The sequence below is a fragment of the Lagopus leucura genome, unplaced genomic scaffold (genome assembly GCF_019238085.1).
Source record: "Lagopus leucura isolate 7727_CA_CO unplaced genomic scaffold, USGS_WTPT01 Super-Scaffold_810, whole genome shotgun sequence".
Classification (NCBI taxonomy): Eukaryota; Metazoa; Chordata; class Aves; order Galliformes; family Phasianidae; genus Lagopus; species Lagopus leucura.
The window spans coordinates 1,290,511-1,316,584 of NW_024962261.1; the positions used below are offsets into that span (position 1 = coordinate 1,290,511).

A 26,074-nucleotide genomic window follows, 5' to 3' on the forward strand; every position below is an offset into this window, starting at 1 on the left:
TAGTGTCTGAAGGTCTTGTTTTCAGTTAGGTGTTTGAACAAATGGAGAAGTTACAGTATTGGTAGTTCAGAAGAGTGTGAAGGAAGAATTGACTAGTGTCAATAATTTAAATGAAAAGAAAGTACTAAAATCAATGGACTTTAAAAAAAAAAAAAAAGCAAGTTAAATCCTGAGAATATAAAGAAGATGCAAAAAAAGATATGAAAACAGCTTTTTCCCAGGCACCTTGTTTTCTTATTTTTTTTCCTTTATTTTTCTTCTGCTCTCCTTTATCTCTGTTGTTGAGAAATTGAAGAACAAACACTAGTGTTTACTACATAAGAGAGCTAGAAAGATTGTTAGATTAATGCCCCTGTGACATTTAAGATCGGGGAAGCAGATGACATAGTCCTAGGAGTTTGCTGGAAATGTTCTTATGTACATACAAACTCTTACAATGATTGGCAAAACGAGGAAGGCAGAATCAGCAATATGAAGCAGGCTGGGTGACTGATATGCAACACATTTTGAACGAAATGAGTCTAGTGCTCCTTCTAAGGTGTACACTTTTGTTTAACTTGGAGTATTACTAGCTCTTCAGCTATTTCATGTTAGTGCGTTTTGTTCCTTCTGTGAAGTACATGTGTTTTGCAGACATGAAGGTGACAAGTGGGTAGCAGCCCATGTGTGGCATCTAGCTATAGATATAACTGCTCTTGATTGGATGGGGAGGCCTGCAGACATAGCTGTGGATAGCTCTTTCATAAACTGATGAAATCTGCATCATGTAACTGTATATATAATATAAAAATGACCACTGACCAGCCCTCATGCTGATAGTCATCTCAAATTCACTATAGTGAAGGAGTAATACTAATAAAAGTGAAATAGACAGTCTGGCAATAGAATGAAAATTGTAGTTGAGAAGGACTTAAATCTAGGAAGACCTACATATAATCCACAAAAGTCTGTACTGTGTTGTTGGTTTTTTTAATGTTTGCTACATGTGAACCCTCTGCTGAAGTTAGATGATTCTGTAGATGTTGAAGAGGTAACTGCAGATATCCCTGATAACTACCTCCTCTGTGTTTGTGAAAATGGAGAAAATGCAAAACAGAAAAAGAAAGGTGACATTGTTGTAGGTGTTATGGTAAGTATCCCTGAGAAATCAGTATTCTAGGCATTTGTTTACTGTTTTTCTTAGAAGTGGGTTGTTATCATCTTACAGTCACAACTGTTCTGTATTTCAGGCTCTGTTTTGTAATAAAGTTCAGCATAGGTGAGATATGTGTTTGGTAGTTTAATGCCTAAAAACTGCAGAAAAGACATGGAATTGATTGCTGGATATTCCTAATACTGTTTTTGCTGCCATGTCTCTTGAAAACATAGCTGTTTTAACTAAATACAGGAAAAGTTATTATGATTGTGTTTGCATTTGAATGTCCCACTGCAGCTGGGAGAGAACAATAAAAGTATGGACTAAGTGGCAGCTAGTTGCTAAGCTGAACTGAATTCCATGTATTTTCCATGGGCTCCCATTTTTGTGTATTTTTGCGTAGTCCTTGATAGTAGTAAAATTCGAGCAATAATAGACTTAGGATATCAATGACATATCTACACTTTTAAGGTATCATTATGGTTTGCCAAGACAAAGCTGCATAGTCTTTTGAACTCGCTGTCATGTTATAGATTTGAAGAAGATAATTGCATTTTTGATCTGTCACTTTCTTTAACTGTGGGGATGCTATGTAATTTTTTTAATATACACCATCAGTTTTCTTTCTGGCTTTGCTAAAATGCTACCTGAAAGTTTAACTACCAAATGTTTATATATTATTTTATTTGACAGGCAGTCCAACCAACTACAGGAGAAGTTGTTTTTGACAGTTTTCAGGATTGTGCTTCTCGCTTAGAATTAGAGAGTCGGCTTTTACGCCTGCAGCCAGTTGAACTAATACTTCCATCCAGCTTGTCAGATCAATCTGAAAAGCTCATCAACAGTATAACCTCCATGAGGTATGTTCTGTGGTGATTTTGTTGTGGTATTTGATTTTCTGTTGTTGGTTTTGTTTTTAGTTACAGCTAAGCTATTGATGAGGTTCACGTACAGAGGCAAGCATTGATGTGTAGTTTGCAAAGACCCTCTTAAAAATGGCTGTCGTTTGCTGCTGAGTACTCATTCTTTACTTGCATTTAGAGTGCAATTCATGTGTTCTGACTGAGCCTGTGAAAGGTTAGCATGCCTAAACATTTGTTGTTCTCGTTTACATCATTTTGATCCTGCGTTCTTAATTACGTGTTTTGTTGGATTTATTTCAGAGCTGACATACCTATCTTTGGGATCTGAAAATAGTTTCCCTATGTCAGTAGTACTTGTTTGTCATAGTATTAAGATCTCTAAATGGCATGGAACAATTTTTCTACTAAAGTAGAACCTTACAAGAAAAAGTTTGCAACTGCAACTATTTTATTTTGTCTGTGCCATTACACTATCTTTAATTTGAATCCAGACTTGAACGGTATGATGACTGATCATCCGTCTGTATTTTGAATACTCTTGATGTCAAAGGTAAAGTTGTTTCACGTTTTCATTATTAATTTTACTGTGGCATAAAGCCAGAAGAGGAAATAATTTGTAGGATGATAGATTAAGTGAATAAATGATTTCTCCGAACATCTCTCCTTTTCCCTTCTTTCCCTTCCCTCCCCTCTTCCACAGAACTCTGGTTTGTATAGAACCCACTTAGAGTTTGGCATTTCTGTTTTGAATGAAGTCACCAGAAAGGATATGTTTCCTCCTACACTTTAATAAAATTGGAGCTAAAGAAAGCCAAAGAAAAATGAATGTATTACATAGGTGCAATTTTGTACTGGGGGGAAGACAGAAATGTCATTTCCTATATAGTAAAAATAGACAAATGCATCACTGCCACATGGATAGTAACCTGACAAATTTTCAACACTCTACCTTGACTACCTCACTTAAATTCACCCCTTGTCATCATCATGTATCTTCCTCTAATGGCCCAGACAGCTGATTGATTTAATCAGTGTGCTCTGTAGGTGTTCCTTTTCCACCTGCTAGTGTAATCCTTTGTCCCCTTCTTCAGGGAAAAACAGAAGTTGGGTGGTGTCATGGATGTACAGTCTAATTTCATGGAACTTGCACAAATGTTTCTGTATTCAGCTGTCAGTCTTTCAAGGGCTTGAGTGTTCTAGAAGCAAGAAAGGAAAAGAACTGAATACCTGGAAATCCACTTGGAAATCCTTGTCGGGGATCAAAAGAAAATATGTCCTGTGAAAGTGTCATATCTGGCACAATTCAGTGACACGTGAGCACTTGCAAAATCATAAGAAGTTGAAAAGATCTGTGCTTGACTATAGATGTACTGAACAAGCAATGTCAGTGTCTGTTTATGCAGTGCAATGGTTTGTTAAGTCTTGAGCAGACAAAGAAACTATTCTTCCTATCAGGTCTGGAAGGAATAAATATTTTATAGTTACCAGCAGGTGTGCTTTTCTGTCACATTAATAACATTCTTCCTTTTTCGCAAATACAGGAATACATCCCAAATACTTAGAAATGTATCATGATGAAGATTAAAAATCTTTTTTTGGTTGTTCCAAGCATTGTGTATTGAGTTGTGGAATCTGCAATAACGCAGAGTTTTGTCATGGACAAAGCAAGTTGATTTTTCAGAAACTATTTTAATTGTATGCTGAGGTAGTTCTGATGCAGATTTTAGAAAGCAGTGGTGTTTTTTCTTTTAATTGCATGCTGCTGAAAGTGTTAATAAGTAACTGGTCATTCTATTACAAATGAAAAACATCTCCTAGTAGAGCAGATATTTGCGAGCAGATATTAGTTGTTTTTTTGTTTTTTTTTTTCCTTTATGGTAACTACCCCCAGATATTTAGAAAGTGTCTCTCTGGTCTAAATGTTTGTAATTACATGAGAGTGGTAAAAATAAAATATTCCTTCATTATGCTTTGGAAGCCTCACTTCCCAGAGATTTTACCACTAGAGGGCCCTGAAGTATTTAATAATAATTTAAGCGGTTTCAATATTCTCCTTTCTATAAAATTGCTATTTTACAAGCAGTAGCTTTCTTTTCTCATGTATAGTGGATGATCTAAAATATTAATTTTGGTTGTGTTTTTTTTTACTTTGTAATTTCACTCTTTGTCTGCATTTTTTTTCTAATAACTCACATTTGTTAGCTGGGAGAGATTAAATGGATTAAGTTTTTTAGAAGTTCTTTCTGACTAAAACCATGGGAACTGTGATCTTGTATTTCATCAGGGTTCATCTCGTCTTTGTATTTTTATAATGCAGTGGAAAACAGGGCAATTTGTAGAAACAAGGTACAAATAGGAAAGAAAAATTTTCCTGGGAAATACACAGCTTGAAGTGATCAAGAAGAAGTAGTAGAAGAGAAAAAGTTTTTCTTTCTGACTCTATGCAGATACCTTGTAAGAGTTGTACCAGTAGCTGAGTGACTTGGGGGGCAGTTTGCACTTGGATATTGAATATTTGGATATTGGATACAATATTATTAGATCAAGGTGATGTGAGCTAGGTCTCTGTTCTAAAATACATTTGAAGAAAGAGTAATAGAAATTTAGTAAAGATAATCTACTGCATCTTTATGTCAGTGGACATGATCAGTTGGTTGTACTGCAAGACTTGGAAGAATTTTCTTGCTTTCCATATTTTTCCTCTCTCTCTGTTTTAAAATATATAAAAAATAAATATGAAGAATATATACTAGTATATGTACTTATCTCTCTGCCATCAGTCTACAAAAATAGGACATACAAAATGTGCATATTTCTTTTATCTGTAATGCTTCACTTCCCTCTTTCTAGTCTATTTTGGCTGTCACCACAGCTATGTCCAAACTCAGCTAAATCACTCACAGTTTTTTAGTAGTGCTTCTATTTTGATATTGTGAACAGGACAATAAAACACCTGAGAAGTAGAGTACTGTTCTTTGTTTTTAACAGAATAACTTACCAAAAATGTTTTAGTATCCTTATCTGGTTGACAATCACCTAGAAATACTTTGACTAAGGAGTGCTTCATTACAGTAGAAATCATTTCTGCTCATTCATCTAAAAACAGTTGTAAAAAATTTTGAGTTAATCCAAACAAAAAAGTGGCCTCTTTCTTTACTTTTAAAGTTTTATGGAGTGCAGTGATAACAATATGCAGTAATACTGTTAGGTACAGTGATAGTGTTAGGTACAGTGTTAGGTAAATGTGCTAATCGTGTAAATCACAGAATCACAGAATGGCCAGGGTTGGAAGGGACCTCAAGGATCATGAATCTCCAACCCCCCTGCCACATGCAGGGCCACCAACCTCCACGTTTAATGCTAAGGCTGACCAGGGCCTCATCCAACCTGGCCTTGAACACCTCCGAGGATGGGGCATCCACAACCTCTCTGGGCAGCCTGTTCCAGCACCTCACCACTCTCTGGGTAAAGAATTTCCCCCTGATGTCCGACCTAAATCTCCCCTCCCTCAACTTAAAACCATTTCCCCTCATCCTACACATATCAACCCTTTCAAAGAGTTGATTCCCCTCCTGTTAGTGGGCTCCCTTTAGGTACTGAAAGGCTGCAATGAGGTCACCCTGCAGCCTTCTTTTCTCCAGGCTGAACAAGCCCAGCTCCCTCAGCCTGTTTTTGTAGGGGAGGTGCTCCAGTGCCCTGATCATCTTTGTGGCTCTCCTCTGGTCCTTCTCCAACATCTCCCTGTCTTTTTTGTACTGCGGGCTCCAGACCTGGACACAGTACTTCAGATGGGGCCTCACAAGAGCAGAGTAGAGGGGGACAATCACCTCCCTGTCCCTGCTGGCCACCCCTCTTCTGATGGAGCCCAGGATACCATTTGCCTTCCGAGCCGCAAGAGCACACTGTTGGCTCATATTTTTTCATCTATCAAGACCCCCAGGTCCCTCTGAGGGCTGCTTTCAAGGACTGCTCCTTCCAGTCTGTATGGATGCCTGGCATTCCTCTGGCCCAAGTGCAGAACTCTGCACTTTGCCGTGTTGAACCTCATCAGGTTCACCCGGGCCCACCTTTCCAGCCTCTCGAGGTCCCTCTGAATGGCATCCCTTCCTTCAAGCGTGTCGACCGCACCACTCAGCTTCGCTACCGCTCACTAAATCATTGCATATATGAATTTCCACATTTTGTATATGGCTGAAAACAAAGTCTTGCAATGGGAAGAATTTTTTAATCAGTTAAATGTCTGAAGCATTAGGAAAATGGTTTTAGTTAGAACAATCACAGGCATAGGTATCAATATAGTGAACACAAGTAAAGTTGACTCTTACTGCCGAAATGAGCTAACTCAGATACTTGCATGATTTTGTAAACAGTGGAGCTTTAATCCAGTTGGTACGAAGACAGTTTAGCTGAAATGCATTTTTGTAGGGGAAAAAAAACCCTGTCTTAAAATCAGTAGGTTTGAAGGAAGCTAGACTCTTTGTAAAAGATTTTGTTTAACCATTTGTATTAAACTTTAGTATTTACCAACATGAGTAAGCTTTAAAGAGTAGTTTAATTTGCATTTTCTTCTGGGTAAGTTTTCCCCTTGGTAATTTAAAACTTGTGGAAGCAAATGTTTTGAAATGTATGATGTGGTTCCATGTTCATTTTGTTCCAGTATGTTGCAGTTTCAGGTGGTAAGTGAAATGGTCCTATTGCCAGTGTTATGACAGACATTGTCCATAAGAACGAGTCACTAGAAAGTGCTATTCAAGGACATTGAACCTGAGGTCAGTCCTGGTGGCAAGCCTTCGTTCAAAAGCAAACCTTAAGTTAAAAGTAGCTTATGGAAAATGGTTCAGAACAAACTGTTCTGGCAGGTACTGTTCTGTTCCCGAACCCTTACTAACATCTGTTTGCAAGTGCTGGCTGGGTTCGAGGAAAATCTTTTAACACTTTTAGTTTCCTTTTTTTTTCTAGAAAACTAAGAAAAGATTCTTCCTTGCCAATACATGCATATGCACTGTGTTTTGTACTCCAAGCTCTTCCTAGTCAAGAGTCAGTATCCATTCTCCTTTATGACTGCTGCATTAACAGTTGGTCTAACCTGGTCTCCCTGAAATCCTTCCCCTTTGGTTGTTCTATTTCTCCTTGTGTATCCATTTTTCTGTTTCATTGAAAAATTTGGTACTTTTGTCCTGCTAGTCTTAAGATGTCCCAGGGCTTCTATTCATATTCCCATTTGCCCTTTTTATGTGAAAGGTGTTAATGTGTTATTCTGTGACATTCTTTGACAAGTGTTGCACCTTCATCTTCAAAGCACCATTCCATCCAAGTCTGCACTGTTGTTTATCTGTTTGTTTTTTAACATGCTCTATTAGATGTCTGGCTGAGAATCTAAAATTGGGACAACATGGTAAATAATCTTGTCTGTGTCCTCGGATTCCTCACTTTATCCCGCTTGCAGACCTTGTCGACTTTCTACTAGCTTGGGCCTGCAATGTGGGAGGCTGTTTTGACATAGATTTCAATCAATGCTGCTTTACTTTTGCTTAAACTGGAGTTGATTATTGTTGCTCTGTAGTATAGCTAAGACTTATTAACTCATGATTATGGCATCCAGGTTTCTGTTTTTGCTTCAGTACTGCAGTATTGCTTTTGGCCTGGATATTGCTCCTTGGAATTGCCTTCTCAAATCCATTCTTAACTGACCTCCTGACAGCTGCTGTCAAATTATCCCTGGACTGAAACCCTCAAGTAATTCATCTTCCATCATTACATGCAAGGCAGGCTTTGTATTTAAGATCTTCTTAAGCTTTGTTTCAAGACTTGTCTGCTTACACATATGTATATAACTGTACATATTACACATATGTATATATGCTATATATGCTTGTCATTAAAGTGCTAAATACCCCTCTTACTTAACAATGTTTTCTGCCTTTACCTTTGTGTCAGTTGTTGTCACAGATTGGTGGCTGAGGTTGGCAGGGACCTCTGAACCCATCTGTCCCAGCCATTGCTCCAGCAGGGACAGCCAGAGCATGGTGCCCAGAAATAAGAGATGTCTTTTGTCTTTTTTTTCAATATATTCAGTGCTGTAATAGAATAGAAAAAAATGCTCAGGGTTCCAGGAAATGTGAAGTACAGTCATCTTTTAAGTTAATTTGTAAAGGGCATGGGAGCAAGCTATGGCAAATTTAATACATCTATTGGTCTGTAGTGCTACTCATTATGAATTATTCTTACAGTTATGAGTTTGTCACGAGTAAACAGGTAGCAACTCAGCTGCAGTTAACTCAGTGAAAGCTTAGAAATGAATTTACAGTGCATTTAGTTTTGCAAATCTTTATCTGTGGCTAATGATCACTGAGATCATAATGCATTAATAAAGTTAATACTGAAGCTTTTTTTAAAAGAAGGTAGATGTTATGTGCATCTTAATAAAGGAACAAGGAGGGAGAGGCTTGTAAAGGCAACACCAAGCCACTAAATGGTTACAACAAGAGAAAACAGTTATGCAAATAAAATTGCTAAACAGCAAAAAGTATCTGAAGAGTGGATCATCTAGAAACTAACACACAGTTTATATAGTTTGTAATATTCTCATGGATTTTTATGTGAAAGGCAAGATGTGACATATATATTGAGAATGCTTTGTATAAATGGATGGTACAAGTAGTGGAATTTGCAGCAGGAAAAAAAAAAAAGCAAGTCAAGTATGAAAACAGCAAGTGAGCTATTTTCTATAAATAAAAAAAACAAATGCATCATTGAACAGATGTTTATGGATTAAAGAGGCTTTTTGCACTGCTAATAATCCAATTCATGTTCTGGGCAACTCAGTTGTACAGAGAGCTGTTTGAAGAAAATTGGTCATGTCATAGCTTACTTGGCTTGAACGCACAGGAAAAAAAAAAAAAGTATTATCAAATCATTGTTAGATGATGCTTTTCCACTTGAACTTGTTGCAATCATTAAACAGACGCCGTTCTCACAGAATCACAGAATGGCCTGGATTGGGACCCCAAGAATCATGAATCTCCAACCCTCCTGCCACAGGCAGGGCTGCCAATCTTCCCATTTAATACCAGACCAGGCTGCTCAGGGCCCCATCCAACCTGGCCTTGAACACCTCCAGGGACGGGGCATCCACAACTTCTCTGGGCAGCCTGTTCCAGCACCTCACCACTCTATACTACGAGTAAAGAATTTCCCCCTGACATCCAACCTAAATGTTCCCTCCCTCAACTTAAAACCATTTCCCCTTGTCCTGCATTCATCTACCCTTTCAAAGAGTTGATTCCCCTCCTGTTAGTAGGCTCCCTTTAGGTACTGAAAGGCTGCAATGAGGTCACCCTGCAGCCTTCTTTTCTCCAGGCTGAACAAGCCCAGCTCCCTCAGCCTGTCTTTGTAGGGGAGGTGCTCCAGTCCCCTGATCATCTTTGTGGCTCTCCTCTGGTCCCTCTCCAGCAGCTCCCTGTCTTTCTTGTACTCGGGGCTCCAGACTTGGACCCAGTACTTCAGATGGGGCCTCACAAGAGCAGAGTAGAGGGGGACAACCACCTCCCTGTCCCTGCTGGCCACCCCTCTTCTGATGGAGCCCAGGATACCATTTGCCTTCTGAGCTGCAAGAGCACACTGCCGGCTCATGTTAGGCTTTTCATCTATCAAGGTCCTTCTCAGCAGGGCTGCTTTCAAGGACTGCTCCTTCCAGTCTGTATGGATGCCTGGGATTCCTCCGGCCCAAGTGCAGAACCTTGCACTTTGCTGTGTTGTACCACATTAGTTTCACCCGGGCCCACATATCATATCTCAGTATCATAGTTCATTATTTTATTCCATGGCATTGCTAATGTAAGGTGTAAATCTGTTCTGGCAAATTGCTTCTGTGTAAAAACAACTTGTCCACTGCCTTCCTTACTGCCTTTCACAGATTAAGACACAGCACAGGCATATAGCAATTTGGATGCAATTACTGTTCTGTTATGTGCAGACTTGTCATTAGAAAAATGTGCTAAGGAAGCTGCAAAGCATTATGTCTGAATGCAGTGCAAATGTTCTTAGAGACCTTTTCTCAATGTGGGTTATTCTAGATAAAAAAAAAGGTAACAGCTGTCCTTTGGATGCCTTGCCCAGCCCACCTGTTCAAGTAAATTCCTCCAGGCAAAAGAGAAGCTTTGTGCGCTGATAAGTGTCCCCAGTTGTTCATTACTGTTTTGGAGGTGCATTGTTTTTCACGATTGCAAACTACATGAAAAATGTGTTGCACTCAGAAGCTGTATTTGTGGTATTCTTGCACTGATTGGTCATATTTGTGGATTAGCGGTTCATTCTGTATTTTGGTTTTCTTTCTTCCCCAGAAGTTGAGACAGAAATTGTTAAATGAAAAATGATTAAATTTATTTTGACGGTAGTACAGCTTCTTACAGTCAAACATTAACATTTTAATTATAAAAAAGCATCATATTGATAGCAGGAAAGCTAGAATGTTCTTGTTTCATGTTTTGGCACTTATTTGATTTATTGTTATAGGAGAGAGCAGAAACTGTATAAGAAAGATACATGTAAGTAATTCTACTTTTTTTTCATTGTCATCTATTGTGATTGTTATATTGTTACTAATTTATCTCTATACGTATTTATATTATTGACTGTTATATTTCTCACATCACCTATACCAGGGAAGAATGCTGAAGCTTGTAATTTCAAATTCAGATGGGAGTCTGGAGCTCTGCATCTCAGTCTTTCTGGAGGTGGCACCTCCATGCTGAGGTGCTATTGATCCTGTTACTGGGGGAAGAAGGGGCAACAGCAGCCAATTAACAACAGCAAATTTTCCTCAGATATCTGTAAGAAAAATAATTGTGATGTTAGTTGCCTTGGTGGTTTACAGTTAATTACCAAGTAAATTACCAAATTTGATAATCCTTATTTGAAGGGACAGATTGCATTTACTTTTGAAAGTTTTTGAATTTGAGATTAGAGGTCCCTGCTCTGATTAAAGATACTGACGTGGCATTGTTACTGGGAGTGTGATTCATACTAGTAAGTTAATTTCCAGATTTTCAAATAATGCAAGTATTATTTGAAGAAGTGAACATTTACTGATGGAAATCTGCTTTGCTAATGAGGTAGCAGAGATGTTACACACGTCAGATATTTTTCATAGCAGAGCAGGTGACATCTGGCAGGAATGTGTAATATGGGAGTTGTGCAGTTGTAGTCATTTTAGAGATCGCATACTTCACTGAGATGGGAAGGGAATTCACATATTCTTGCACTCTGCTAAAGTTGTGTCAACTTTATTAAAGTACAGGTTAAGTTACTTGCAAAAGTGTTGAATATCCCAGCAACTCTAATTGTCCAGATACTGTGGAGTACAGATACTGGACAAGAACAAAATGTTAGGGTTTTTTCTTCTTAATAATACCTAAACCTCAGGCAGAACTGCTAATTCTGTTTAAATGAAAGTGACTTTTGAGTTAAGTTGTTTTATAAGGATACAATTGCTTCAGTACTTTGCTGTTATTAAATCCGTACCATACGCTATCCTGCATGTTGACTGTTCCAAGGTAACTTCCAGGGGGCCTGTTCTGTGTTTTAAATTTGAAATTAGTTTTCATCAAGCAGGTATATAGCTGGACTTCTGCAAAGCTGAGTGCATATTTACAGTTTCATGCACTATGGAGGAGCTAACATGATGAAGCTTCTCACAGATATAAAAGATGCTAACCTTTACCAGGACATAATCAGGACATGAGTTGCTCATTTTCCCTTGTTCCAGATGTCACTGAAGATGCTGAAGTAACCAGCAGCTATACTCCATACGTTTAAATGGAGAAAAATTCGTAAGCTCTTAAACTATCATACTTTTTTTTGTTTGTTTTTAGCAGACTATGTAAGTATGGTATCTTTGTTAAAGTCTTAGCATTTTCAAAATAGCAGCTTCTCTTCTGTAATTTATTCTTCTTTGAAGTTCACTTGGGACATCGATCTTCAGTCGTGAAACAGTGACATCATGGACAGTTGGATACATTATTTTCTCAGATTTTACATCTCCTTCCCTTATCTCCTGCCATCATTGTTAGTGCTAAGAGTTAGAAATTCATCCATTGTAATGAAAACAATGTAGCATTATAAGTGAGGGTAATAGTGTGGAAGAAAAAAAGACTGAAACTGCATGTTTGGCATATAAAAGTGATTCTAAAGAGAGAAGATGAATTTCCTCTTAATGTGTCCATCATCCCACCCATCCTGAGTTATGGAAGGTACAAAGGCCATGAAATGGCTTGAATTCTTGAACTGCATTCTTCCTCTTCGTTTATACTGTGCCTAATTCTCAGCTGAAAAATAACTGTCTGCCTCTCCATCCCTTCCTCCCATCCTTTTACGCCTATGCTACCTGTTTTCGTGAGTCTCTGCCACCTCTTCATGTCTCTGCCGTTTTGTCTGCTGTCTCTAGACTGCTTTTTTCCCCGTCTCCAGGCGTATTTCATGTACTCCTTGACAGTGCCAACCAGTACATTGCATTGTGCTGCACCTGCCGTTATGCAAAGTCAAGGCTGACACGGATCTTAAGACTTTGTACTTTAAGCTGCCTCACTGAAGGTTTTACTGCTTTTGAGCTATGCATTTCACTTTCTACTAAACATATTTCATCAGGACTTGGGGAGAGTTCAAGAGAATATTGAGAGGAGCAAGGATATATTCAGTGTATATGCATTGTTGCATTTGCAGTGAAAGATTTCCTGGTATACTGGAGAGTGGGGAAGAAGGAAAAGACTGAAAAAAGCCTTTAATTTATGAGGAACATGTGATCAGTTTTGTAGCTGTCAAAAATCCTTACTTACAGTATTAATTGATGTGTTAAACTGTTTTAATTCTCTGAAAAGATTGCACATGGATTTGCATCTTTAAGTGGAGAACTTACGCCTCCTGATAAAACATTCTACATATATTACAAATGCAGCATACTTGTTATTCCTCATATTCTTGACTAAAAAATGCTTTGTCTCTGAAACCTCATTAATGGATTTTTATTTTGAGTACATCTGTGTAATATTATACACATATAATATACTTGTTTTACTACTTGTATGCAGATGTGCTGTAAGGGGTTTTGTAAACGCCTTGCCCATGAAAAAATCTATCTGCTTCATGATGAATTCACAGCTGTAACAAGAAAAGCATCCAGTTTACAGAGTGCTTAAAAAAATCTGAAACTAAGGAAGACTGTAAAATGATGATTGGGCTTTGCTTTTGTCTCCTCTGAATCTGAAAGAATGTCTGTTTTCCTGGGCAAGTTTTAAAGATTTTTAATTGATTAAGGTTAACATCTCCACCAAAGCTCTTACGGTCTACTTGTGCACACAGCAGCATTTTGAGGAAAGTTGTCAGTGCTTGATTTACATTTGATTGATGAAAATTGTCAGTCAATCTAGAAAATGCTGTTCCTTTTTTGAGTATTTTATTGTCAGATTGACCTAGTAACATTCTCTGTTCAGGCAAACATTTAAATTTGAAGAGTGGGAACTGAATGTAGCATAGAGAACTCTGTTGTCTTTTCTCTAACCCACAGAAGCCAGGAATGTTTCTCCTTTCTGCTAGATTACTTTCTAGCAGAAAGTAAGTAAGTAAGAAAGAAAGTAAGGTTTGCAGAGCAGAGTCTCTGTGAAAGATGTCTTTCTCATCAGACTTAAATACTCACTGACTTGTATAGAGGCAACAAGATGCAGAACACATTGCTGAAAACAAGAGGGAAAGTATTGAAAATAAAGTATATAGTGGTACATGCTTAGTTGTCTAATCTGATGAAAAATAAAATGTTGCCCAGGGCTCAGACACAGCCAGTATCAGACTACAGTCTCACTCTGACATGAGAATTTGAATACAAATGCCTTTGGGTTTCCTGAGTAAATAAATGCTTTCATAACTGACATAATCAAATGCAGTTAGGATGAGTTTGTGTTAACTTATTTTTTGAAGTGCATGTTTTCAAATAGTTTGTAGCTTTTTGCTCAAAAGTATAATGTAATTTTTGTGAACCTTTGCTCACAAAAGAGTGACAGCTACTAACTCTATCAAATGAAAAAAAAAACCTGTAATGCTAAAGTTACAGTTGTTGGTTAAGATACCTGGGATTATGCTGTCTTATATAATGTAGGATCTCAATTACATAGATAAAATGCCTCATTTATGATCCAGTCATTCAGATAATGTAGGAATCTGAACCTACGTTCTGTTTGAGTCTGACATTTCATATGATTCATCAGTTGGATACTGAATTTGAAGAGGAAGCTTTGGTGATAATATGGAAGATATGAGAAAAGAGCTCTGTAACTTAGCATGAGTGTAAGACCTTTGAAATACAATAGATCATTTTGGAGACAGAAGTGCTATAAAAAGCATAAGTAAGGACAGCAATGAGTCAAACACCCTCAGCTGTGACATGAAAGGATAATTAACTCTCTTTCTTGACTGCATCCATCCATTCAATACCTGACTCAGCAAAGGCAGCAGGGACACTTGTGATGTGGGCCACTGAGAAGCAGATGAGTGTGACTAATCATTATGTTTCTAATTCTCATAGTGTTATAATTTGCAGAATAGTTCTAGCCTGTTCATACTGTAGATTCAGGGACAATGTATGTCAGAGTTATTTCAAGGGGTGTCGTGTTCCAGGGTAAGAGAAGGATCCCATTGCTACTTGTTCAAGGTGCATGTGTCATTTTCAGAAGTGTTCTCCATGCAAATAAAGGACTACCTGTTACCAATCAGTTACATTTGACTCTTGCTGTTACATTAGCTGCTTCTGAAATGGTTTAAAAGAAAATATGAACTTCAATGAAAATAACACATTATACGTTATCTAGATTTCTGATGCTACAAAGGTGAATAGAAATTTGCATGGCATTTTCAATTCAACCTGTGATGTATAATTAGCATATTAGCAAATGTGTTTAATCAAAAAGCAATGTGTTACATATAAAGGCTTTGATATGGTCCCACACAACATTCTTGCCTCTAAATTGGAGAGACATTGGGGATGGACTGTCCAGTTGATAAGGATTTGTCTGAATTGGGTGCATTCAAAGAGGGGTAATCAAGATCTCAGCATCCAAGTGGAGACAGGTGATGAGTGGTGTCCTGCAGGGGCCTGTCTTGGCACTAGTACTCTGCAGTTTTGCAGATGACACCAAACTGACCGGAAGAGTTGATATTTTAGAAGGAAGGGATGCCATCCAGAGGGATCTGGACAAGTTTAAGAGTGAACATCATGAAGTTTAACAGGCAAAGTTTAACAGGCTAAGTGCAAAGTCCTGTACCTGTGTTAGGAAATTCCTTAGTATGAATATAGACTTAGGGATGATGATGGAGAGCAGCCCTGTGGAGAAGTACTTGGGGATAGTGGTGGATGAAAAACAGGATGTAAACCAGCATAAGGTACCTGCAGCCCAGAAAGCCAACTGTACTTTGGGCTGCATCTAAAGAAGCATGGCCAGCAGGGTGACGGAGGTGATTTTCTCCTCTTTGTTATTGTCACTCTTTGTAATTGTATACCTCTCTAAATTTTCGTTTTTTTTTTAGTATTAATCTCAAAGCATGATCATAGATGTTTATTAAGACAGGTATATTTTCAGATGCCGGTATTTCGTAATTTTCTGCAAGTAGAATGTAGACTACCACCTTTTATATTATGCTTGGTGAAGGGAATTCCTGTGTTTTAGGACTGTTCTTTATAGACAGATTTCAATATACTATGGCAAAAACTTTCAGTATTTTAATATACAGGATCTGAATAATGTAATGTGTCTCTTGATTTTTCTCAGTTGTGTGCTAAAATGCCTTTTCTGACAAAAATGAACAGTTTCATTTTATAGTTTTTTTTCTCTATTCCTCTGGCATTGTCAACATTTAATATGTAGATAATAGCATGAATTTTATTCTTCAGTTTCCCTAAATCAAGTCTTGAATTATTTACTCTCACTTATTAGATTTTTTCATTAGTAACTAATAGAATACAGTATTTTTTTTTTTAATTCTGTCATTTTTAGAAAACAAACTAACAAATGCAAAAAATTCTGTCACTTCTGTTTTCAGTTCAGTTCTACAGAGATGGTATGCAGTCATATGGTAATGAAAATTACATTTTGGACTGAACACTTGTTGGAGAGAACGTTCACTTAAAGTGAGGCCTCCAAAGTGTTAACATGAGATAAATTCAGTCTTGGTTTCAAATTCTTGTCTCTTTTTTCATTTTTCCTTCTAAACTCTACCATTAAACTTATGCTGCCTTCATCTGTTTTCCTTTAAATATATTTTATATTTGTAAAATAGTTTAACTTGCATTGTTTGCTGTTGGCTCCTTTATCATAAATCCTAGCTTGGAAGGTATGTGGTATACAGCATCTGTATGTTACAAACTAGAGTAAATCATGGGGAAGGATGATTTCCGTACTTTTTTATTTGTGTTAACTTTTCATAGAATGTGAAGTCAAGGTAGATACCCATTCATGGTTAAAATGTGCCACTCCTAATTACAGGAATATGGCAGTGAGATGAAAATTTGTGTATGGAGGGCATAATTATTAACGCTCTTCATATTTACTATATTAGAAATGTCAGTGTGTTTAAGCATCTTTGTATATCTCACAGGAAAGCCTGAAATAATTTGTTGAAAAATTAACAAGTTCATTTCATCACATTTAATGGATTCTTAAATCTCTATCAGCTTATCAAAGGAAACATTAATTGAAAGTGTAATTGACTAGCCAGCTGTTACATGAGCTGTTCCATGTTTTCTGTCCAGCAGCCTCTATTAAAAATGTTACAAAACATGTAAAGCTCTTTTTCTGAGATGAGAAGCTGAGCAGATGAGAAATTTCCTGTGCCAAATTCTCCTAACACTGGGAGGTTTAAATGATATCTTCTTAGTTGAATGCTGGGTGACCAGTACCTATGGACACACACTGCTTTTGTATGGAAGCAGGCTGTTGTTAATTGACGTAGAAATAACTTTTAAAACAGGAAGTGCACAGATAGAGCACCAGAATACTTTGTTCTGCATGATTAAAGGAGGAGTAGCTGGAAAGCTGCCTGACGGAAAGGGACCTTGTAGTAATGATGGACAGTTGGCTGAATATGAGCCTGCAGTGTGCCCAGGTGGCCAAGAAAACCAGTGGCATCCTGGTTTGTATCAGGAATGGTGTGGTGAGCAGGACTAAGAAAGTAATCCCACCCCTGTGCTCAGCATTGGTGAGGCCTCACCTTGAGTATGTGTTCAGTTTTGGGTACCTCAGTACAGAAAGGACACTGAGGTGCTGGAGCAGGTCCAAAGAAGGGCAACAAGGCTGGTGAAGGGCTTGGAAAATATGCCCTATGAGGAGCAACTGAAGGAACTGGGGCTGTTTACACTGGGGAAGAGGAGACTGAGGGGAGACCTTATTGCTCTCTTCAAATACTTCAAAGGAGGTTGCAGTGAGAGCAGGGTAGGTCTCTTCTCACTGGTGACAGGTGACAGGACAAGGGGAAATGGCCTCAAGTTGTGCCAGGGGAGGTTTAGGTTGGATATCAGGAAAAACTTCTTTAAAAAAGGGTTGTTAAGCACTGGAATAGGCTCTTCAGGAAGGTGGTTGAAGTCACCATCCCTGGATGTGTTTAAAATCAGTTTGGATATTGTGCTCTGGGCCGTGATTTAGTGGAGGGTTGTTAGAGTTAGGGTAGTATGGTTAGGTTGTGGTTGGACTTGATGATCTTTAAGGTCTTTTCCAACCTGAGCAATTCTGATTGTATGTGGATGGGTTTTCCTTATTTTATACTAGAAATCCTGTGTCAGCAGCGTGTTTCTGAAGTTTTGGTCCTGTGTTTGGAATGTGTCCGGCATGTGCTGAAGAAGAGATCTTATTAAATTGAGCACCTTTCTCCCATGAAGAAAGGTTGAGCGAACTGGGCTTGTTTAGCTTGGAAAAGAGACTTTCAGTACTTGACAGGAGCATATAAACAGGAGGGGCAACAGCTGTTTATGAGGGTGGATAGTGATAGGACAAGAGGGAATGGTTTTAAACTAAGATAGGGGAGGTTTAGGTTAGATATGAGGAGGAATTTTTTTGACACAGAGAGTGGTGAAGCACTGGAACAAGTTGCCCAAGGAGGTTGTGGATGCCCCATCCCTGCAAGGCATTCAAGGCCAGGCTGGATGTGGCTCTGGGCAGCCTGATCTGGTGGTTGGCGACCCTGCACAGAGCAGGGAGTTTGATCGTTGTGGTCTTTTCCAACCCAGAACATTCTGTGATTCTATGATTGTTATATGTTAACATCCAAAAACATACAGGTTTTTACTGCATGGGTTGAATGTGTTTTGTCCTTTAAGTTTCCAGTGTTCATTCCAAGTACACAAGGGGCCTTAATGGAATCATTCGTTACTCTAGTTTTCTTTTCGTGAGCTGGTTGCTAAAAGTGCTGTAGAAGCACCACAGCTGGATCTTTCCTTGAAAGGAAGATATGGCTTAGAAGGTATAGACCATCTACAGCGGCAAACTTTGTAGTAACATACATTTTCATTATTGAAGCTTCTTCAAAACACTGTGGGTTTCATTTGCAGGTGGAGATGCTGAATATTTTATTTATGATCTGTAATTACATCTGCAGTTACAAATGTTGAGAGCTGCATGATCTTTTTATAGCATAATATTTTTATTTCTGTACAGTTAGATGGAACTTGAATATGTTAGATATTCCAAACATTGATCTTCCAAATAGAGAGGGGAAAAAAAAAATAAGAAAAACATGGTAGATTGAATAGTTACATAATCTGTCATATCCTTTCAGTTGGAGTCAGTTCAAATGATGCTGTCAAAGGCATGAGAGGAAAATGAAACGTGAATAGCTAGCTATGCATGCCAGAAATCAAAATATAAGAGACTTTGTGCCACACTCTCAGTAGAAAAATATGGTTAAATAATCAGCTTAAATTGAATGCCCTGTCCTGTTCTGTGTGACGTTATCCCAGAGCAAGTGGGAATGCATATCTCTTCCTCACCTAGTTACTGGATAATCGAAGTTCTCTAAGTCAGGATACTACAAAGAGAATTTCTGCATGGAAAATGAGTCTCTTTTCCAAAGAGCATCCACAGCTCAGAACCTTAATTGAGTCTCTCAGATATGTGAGAAGGAATTTATACAAGTAGATGCTGTATAAGATCACAGTGTAGTCACAGTCCAACTCTAGAACCATAATTATTCCAGCCTCTGCTCGTTTCTGAGCTCATCTCTTTCCTACAGCACAGAGCAAGCAGCTTAGTAAATGATGGTGTCAAGTAAGAAAGGCTGCTTGGCTGGCCCATACGTCCTTGTTCTAATTTGTGGAGGTAAGCTGTGTCTGGCTTATATTGCATTTAATAGCTTTCACAGTTTGGTTGAATCATTTATTTCTTTGAATCCTGGGAAAAAGTGACTTGGATAGGATTTCTGGAGGTAATTTTATTTAACCTTGTGCTCAAGGCAGGGTTGTCTTCAGTGTTAGATCAGGTCACACGTAGTTTAGTCCAGCTTGGAATATCCTCAGGAATGGCAGAATCCCCAGAGTGTCTTTACCAGGTTTTACCTTGCTTAACTGGTTTTGTGGGGAAGATTTTTTTTTCTCAAGTCCAAGCAGTATTTTGAATACATTGCAACTTGTGGCCGTCTGGTTTTGTCCTTTCACTGTGTGCCTCTGACACATTTCTGTTCCAGGATTTTTTATATGCCTTTTAGGTAGAAGTTGCCGCCTTATTTTTCTCCCTATCAAGTAGGCCCAGTTTATTTAATCTGTCTTCATTTGATTAGCTCACTAATCACGTTAGAGCTGCCCCTCTGTATTTCATCAGTTTATTGATGTGTGCCGTATACTGGAGGTCCAAACTGGTAGGTCTTACAAATAAAAAAAAAAAAAAAAGTGAAATACCCATTTCTCTTTATTTCATCATACTTGGCCCAGTGTAGCCCAGTATGAGTTGGTCTTCACTGCCAAAAGAGTGATCTGACTTTATTGTACTAAAATTACCTTATCTTGGTATGTTTGCTTGCTTTCTCTTTGCACATAATACGTACCAAAGTCCCTTAGAGTCTTAACCTGCATAGCAAAAAAAAAAACAAAAAAAACAAGAAGAACAAGAACAAAAGAAATAGGTGAATAAGCACCAGAAAATACCAGCAGTTATGAAGCATTGTGCTTAATATTATTCATTTACTTCTGCTAGCTCAATTACAGTTGGCACAGCATAGTCTAGCCATGTTCTTATTGTTGGTTTCTGTAGACCTATTTAATGACTCTGATATGCACTCTTGTGCTGTGTATACACTGTTTTATTTGTGTGCTTTTTTGTCTTGCAGCTTGGCTGAATATATTTCCCACCTTTTTTAAGGATAGATAATACCTAAGGGAATAGCTACTCAGAAGTTTCAAATCTGGATATAAATCAGATATTTATTTTGCAAATAGTTAATAATGAAAAAATAACTGAGAATATCAAATCTTGTGCAAAAAATATCTGGATAAAATGATGTACACCTTGAAAACAGATAGTTTGGTTTATTTTTCTCCTTTTCGTTATAGCTTCTTAGAATAATGGTGGTTTAGACCATGAGTCATGAGACCATGAGTCCATGTCTGTGCCAGATATAATGACTTGTCAGCTTAATTTGGAAGCAGTAATGTATACTTTCTTTTCAAATGAAAATTCAAGTGAGATGTTATGGACTGCATTTTTTTTTTCACTTTTTCTGTTTAATTTCTTTTTTTTAGTTTGCTTGTAATCCTACAGTGTCATGCAAGGAGTCAAGAGGATTTAGCACTCCTCTTTTTTTTCTTAAAAGAAATACACATCTTTGGAAGTGTATTACTGGGTGACATTTGAGAACAAGTTAAGTCTCTCCTGGCAGCACATGGCTGAAGAATGCATGCAAGAAATTTTAGGCACTTGTTTCTGGTCTGAACTGTGATCTGCACTTCTAGTAAACTGAAAAAAGAAAATTTCCAGTTTCTACTTGTTTCTTCGGTGTATCAGGATTTCTCCAGCTGTGAACACAAAGTGATGGAGCAGAGTGCCAAATTAGTTACATGTAGCTAATTTTGACTGCTGATCAGTTTCCAGATAGGGGTCAGCATATTACTTTATGTAATGCAAACAAGGCATAGATGGATTCTTCCTGGAGGCAGTTCAGCTCTTCCATTCCCACATGACATCTGCATGGAAAGTACAGCCATCTGCTCCCTGGCCTTCGCCCTGCTTCAGGCTGTCCCTGGGGGACCTCCACGTTTCTATCAGTGCAATACACCAGTACAGCCAAACAAAACAGATAGACTGTCTTCTTGTAATAGTTCTCTTTTGCTTTGCTATTAGCATGTATGTATTTCTTTATTATAGAAGATTACGAACTTTGCTTATACAAAGTTGAAATCCAAGCAGCAAGTATACTGTTTCTGCAGAGCATAGGAAGATGTGTAAGAGACTGAACAGAACCTAGCTCTTAACCTAACTGGTATCAATACACTAATGAGGGGAAAATCTGAGTATGGCCTTTCTGCTTGCAGAAGCAATTTACTTTTTTGGCACAGTTTTTGTTACATGTTTAGTGCTCCTAGTATATTTCTACCACAATTCTCATGCTGATCGAAGAACAAGATTCATGTTTTTGACAGTTCTTGGCAGGTAGAGTTGTAGTAGAAGTGTGGGAGGTTAGTTCGAAATGATTTATAACAGATACATGGATGGACTCTGTCAACGTCTCCATTAATTCTTATGTAATCTTTGGAAAAGGTGTTTCATAAGCAGATGATGACTTCCATTCAAATTCCCATTTATGTTCTCTATCATTGCGATAGGATATGCTTTTATTCATATCCGGAGCATAGGCACTGTTTGTGCTTCAGCAGTTCTCCTTAGCACCATTGCAGATGTTCTGCAGCTGATATGTTCTACAGTATTTAGCCCAGAGTTCTCTTTAATCCTGTGATTAGATTGGATTCAAGAATCTTTCCAGAAATACTTTGTCTTGTAGCCAACTGCTTTTAATTCATGATTATTTAAATAACGTTACCTTTCTTGGACAAACTGCTAAATATTTTACTTATGTGTGTGTAGGTTCCAAATAATTTTAAATGTTCACGGGTCAGTGATATTTCAAATATGTTAAACTAAGAATGCCTGAGAGATTTTTGCTCAGACATGGCGTAAGAGACGAGAGATTAGTAAGATGTATGAGAAACTTTGCTAAACGTTGAACTGACTTTGTTCAAAGTGAATTTGGTTGTTCCTAGGGAAGACTGATCTTTGAATAAGACATGTTCTACCAAGCTTTCCTCCACCGGCCTGTTCCCAGAACGAGGTTATAGTGGTGAGTTTTAGTGGTAGTAGGTAGCGCTTTGACAGAAGCACAATGGTTATGACTTCACCACAAGATCTGATAGGTGAGAAACCTTTTTAGAAGGCTTAGAAGGGAAACTGAAATGCTTTGTGCTCAAAAATTTCTGCTGTTCAGAATGGAAGAGTTTAGTATTCCTGTCAAGCAACACAAGCATGACCTGGTAACACGACCTTAAGAAGCAGAGTAGTACATCTATTTTACAGTGGTGTATAACACTGTGAAGGAGGTGTAGGATTGTGAGGGGGATATTAGAAATGCTACTCTTTGGACAAGGTGATAGTCCCTAATTCATTGTAATCATTTGTATATGAGTTTCAAAATTCATTTTATTCTGAGGTAATTAAATTATCTTTTCTTTCTATCTTCCTGGCCAGTATTTCTTGGTGTCTTTCAGTTGTAGTCACTCTCTTCCTATTATTTAATTTATTGCTGAAGTTATGAAGCACTTCAAATCTTTTTAACTATCTAAGGAAAAGATGTGATACAGAATATGTAATGCAGTACTCAGTTTTTCTGTTTGCCATCCTATTTTCTTTTGGTGTGAACAGTTCCTGACAAGTCCCTTTTATTTAAAAACATATAAACAAAAAACAACTACAGAACACACACACACCAAAAAAACGCTTGACAATTTTTGGGAAGTCCTGAGAGTCATTTATTACTGTGTTACACGATAATTGAAAATAGTATTAATTAGTATTAAAATGCTATAGATTTTCTGTTCAATTATAAAATTATCTTAAGCCTTTTTTTACATGAGCTTTTGTAACAGTGTTTTGCAGAAGACTATCATCTTTGTAAGAGCAAATATTTCAGCATCAATTACAGTTGGCTTCCGGGAGAAATATATAAAGAGATTAAAATATTGGTATAAGTTCCTGGATTACATTTCTGGTTTTTCTTACAAGTGTTTGTGTGGGTGGGACTCTTCACCCCTGGGGTTGCTTCTCTGAATTAAATCTTTTTTCCCTAAACATCACTTTTGCCATGCTTCTCCAAGAACACCAGTTCTCTACATATTTCTAGCACATATCACATCCATGAGAACTTTGGCAGTCAGCTTCTTGTGGTGGTTTCAGTTAAAAACAATTGTAGTTGTTCTGTTCTTGGTGTTGCTGTATTGCTTTTAACATGCCATCATCCTGCACAACTCCAAATTGTGCTACTCAAGGGAGTTCAGGCTGTAACTGCGGTTGATCCATCCCAGAGTCTTCTCTTCCCCAAGAGTTTCTAGGAGAGCAGTATAGCATACATCTGAAATCTGTTTAACTGTTCTGTGACAGAAAGGTATCACAATGAAATCATCTTTTTGAAAAAGAAATGTGCCCTTGAATTTATGTAACCGATTACAGAAAATTCAGGGCAAAAATAGTAGTCTCAGATCTGTTAATCAAGGCTGGGAAATGGTGTTCAGAAAAGTGAGTCAAGACTCAGGGGTCAGCCCAAGCTATCCAAAGCAATGGATTGGATGCACGTCTTCACTCTGTCCTTGCTTGCGCTTTGATTCAGAGAGACATTTTTCATAGTGGGTTGTGTCTGAATGAATATTTGTTAGTGTTAGAAACGTGTTCCTATATTTTGGTTTTGTTTTGTTTTTGCAGTTGATGTTGCTTTAGGAATTTTTTGTTTATTGGAAGTTCACACAAAAGAGAGGATTTCTTTAACAGGTTGGTTTAGTCTTGAAAAAAGGAACCATGTCAGTGGTGATTCTGGGAACAAACTATCACAATGGAAATCACAGATGGGGGGTAACAGTGCAGCAAACAATGCATAAGACACTGCAGATGACTAAAAATTCATTGGATAGGAACCTCTCAGTGCTGTCATTGTACAAGTAAACTACATATGCTCTGGATGGTTAATGAACAGAACTCCTGCATTAGAAGTTAGAGCTTCTGCACGCTCATTCCACGTTCTACTTGTGCATATGTTTTTTCACAGTTCTGTGTGTTTGAGAGAACTCACATATTATAGGTAATTGCGCCAGCATGTCAGAGCACTTTGAGTTGAAGTCTGGTTTTCTAACTTTCTTTGCAGTCACATCAGCCTCATATAATTTGCAACTGGAGTTGTCCTTTGTGTGATTTTTTTTTTTTTTTTTTCTTGATAACTGAAGTACTGAATGCTACCATAATGTTGTGCCATTAAGCTTCACGGATCTTTCTAAAATATGTTTTGGTGGTGAGATCCTGGTACTTTTCTGGGTATTCTATTCTCCAATCAGTTTTGTGCACACTCTGTAAAAATGTTTTCATATAAATCAAGCTTCTGTAAATCGGCTGTCAGAATATTTTGTGGAACAGTGTTAACTAACAGGTTAGGTTGGAAGGGACCAACCCTTAAATTCAGTTCCAACCCACGCTATGGGAAAGGCTGCCATCCGAAGATCAGATTAGAACAGGGCCTCATCCAACCTGGCCCTGAACACCTCCAGGGATGGGGCATTCGCAGCTGCTCTGGGCAGCCTGTGCCAGGGCCTCACCACCCTCTGAGTAAAGAATTTCTCCCTAACATTTAACTTAAATCTCCCCATTTTTAGTTTAAAGCTATTCCTCCTTGTTCTATCACCATCTACCCATGTAAAAAGTTAGTGTCCCAGAGTCTCTCCTCACTCTGCTGAATCTGTTACTCTGCTGTTGAAGAAAATTAAGTTAATCTGAGCGAATTTTCTTTTTCTTGATAAATCCTTGCTGGCTTTTTTTTTTTTTATCTTGCATTGCATGTGCTTAGAAATATTCTCCTAATAGTTCTTGATCTTTTATTCCAGATTTCCATGATATTTCTCTTCAGATAGGCAAATGGAAGGAGACTGGAAGAGGCAGCTTGTCTGTGTCCATCTGTTGACACAGTAGTTTCTGGAGCCCTATCTGTGTTTGTATTTTATTCTGTAGTACCTAATTTTGTTTTCATTGAAGGCATAGAGAATCATACAATGCCTACCCCAAATAGCCTTTGCTTTTCTGATAGCCTATCTGTTATCAGACAGCACCTATCTCCAACTTCCTAAAGCTAAAAGAAAATTTTCTTCCCCTTTTTTTTTTTTTTTTGGTTGATTGCAAACTGCAATTTGAAATACAAACTGCATTTAACTGCAGTTATGTTGGAGTTTCTGCTCAGCCATAATTTTGCTAAGGTGACTGAAAGGAAGTCAAGATGCACATATTGGCAGCTGTTGATATTTTGATAGACAGTAAAAGACAAGCAAGGAATTTCCCCCAAGTTTTCTCTTTATGTCTGTATTTACAAACATGTGCATAAAAGTGTGTCAGATTTGCTTACTGAGATAGTGATGGCTTTGGGACAGGATGTTTGTACAGGATATGGGGTGAAATGTATGTATGTATAGTGGAATGTAGTATATGGATGCACACACATGATAATTGTTGTTTGGTTATTACTGGCATCAGTGGTTTATATCATTTTGAGACGGGCAGATGCTCAGAGTAGGTCTTTGTGTGGCCATTATCCTTGCAGCAGTACTGTCTGGTAGCTGAAGGTTGCTGAGAGTAAATATGGGAAAGTGCTTTACTGTGGCAGGAGAAAAAAGCTGTGCTTCTAAAAATGTATGCAGATGGTGCCAAAAGAACAGCTGCCTGGAAATGTCATTGAGATGTTGCCAGAAAAGCTACTGGAGCTCCATGCCAAGACTGACCAAAAAAGGAAGGATGATTGTTCTCCTGTTCTTATAGAA

At 38.0% G+C, this 26,074-nt stretch overlaps 1 protein-coding gene across 1 annotated transcript in view; it reads left to right on the plus strand.

The window, feature by feature from the left end:
* Window positions 1–26,074, plus strand: part of MSH3 (mutS homolog 3) — a 107,323-nt gene that overhangs the window by 7,781 nt on the left and 73,468 nt on the right. The window contains exons 7-8 of the mRNA XM_042866254.1: window positions 984–1,129; window positions 1,829–1,995. Coding sequence (XP_042722188.1) covers window positions 984–1,129; window positions 1,829–1,995 — 313 coding nt within the window. The remainder of the gene's footprint in view (window positions 1–983; window positions 1,130–1,828; window positions 1,996–26,074) is intronic.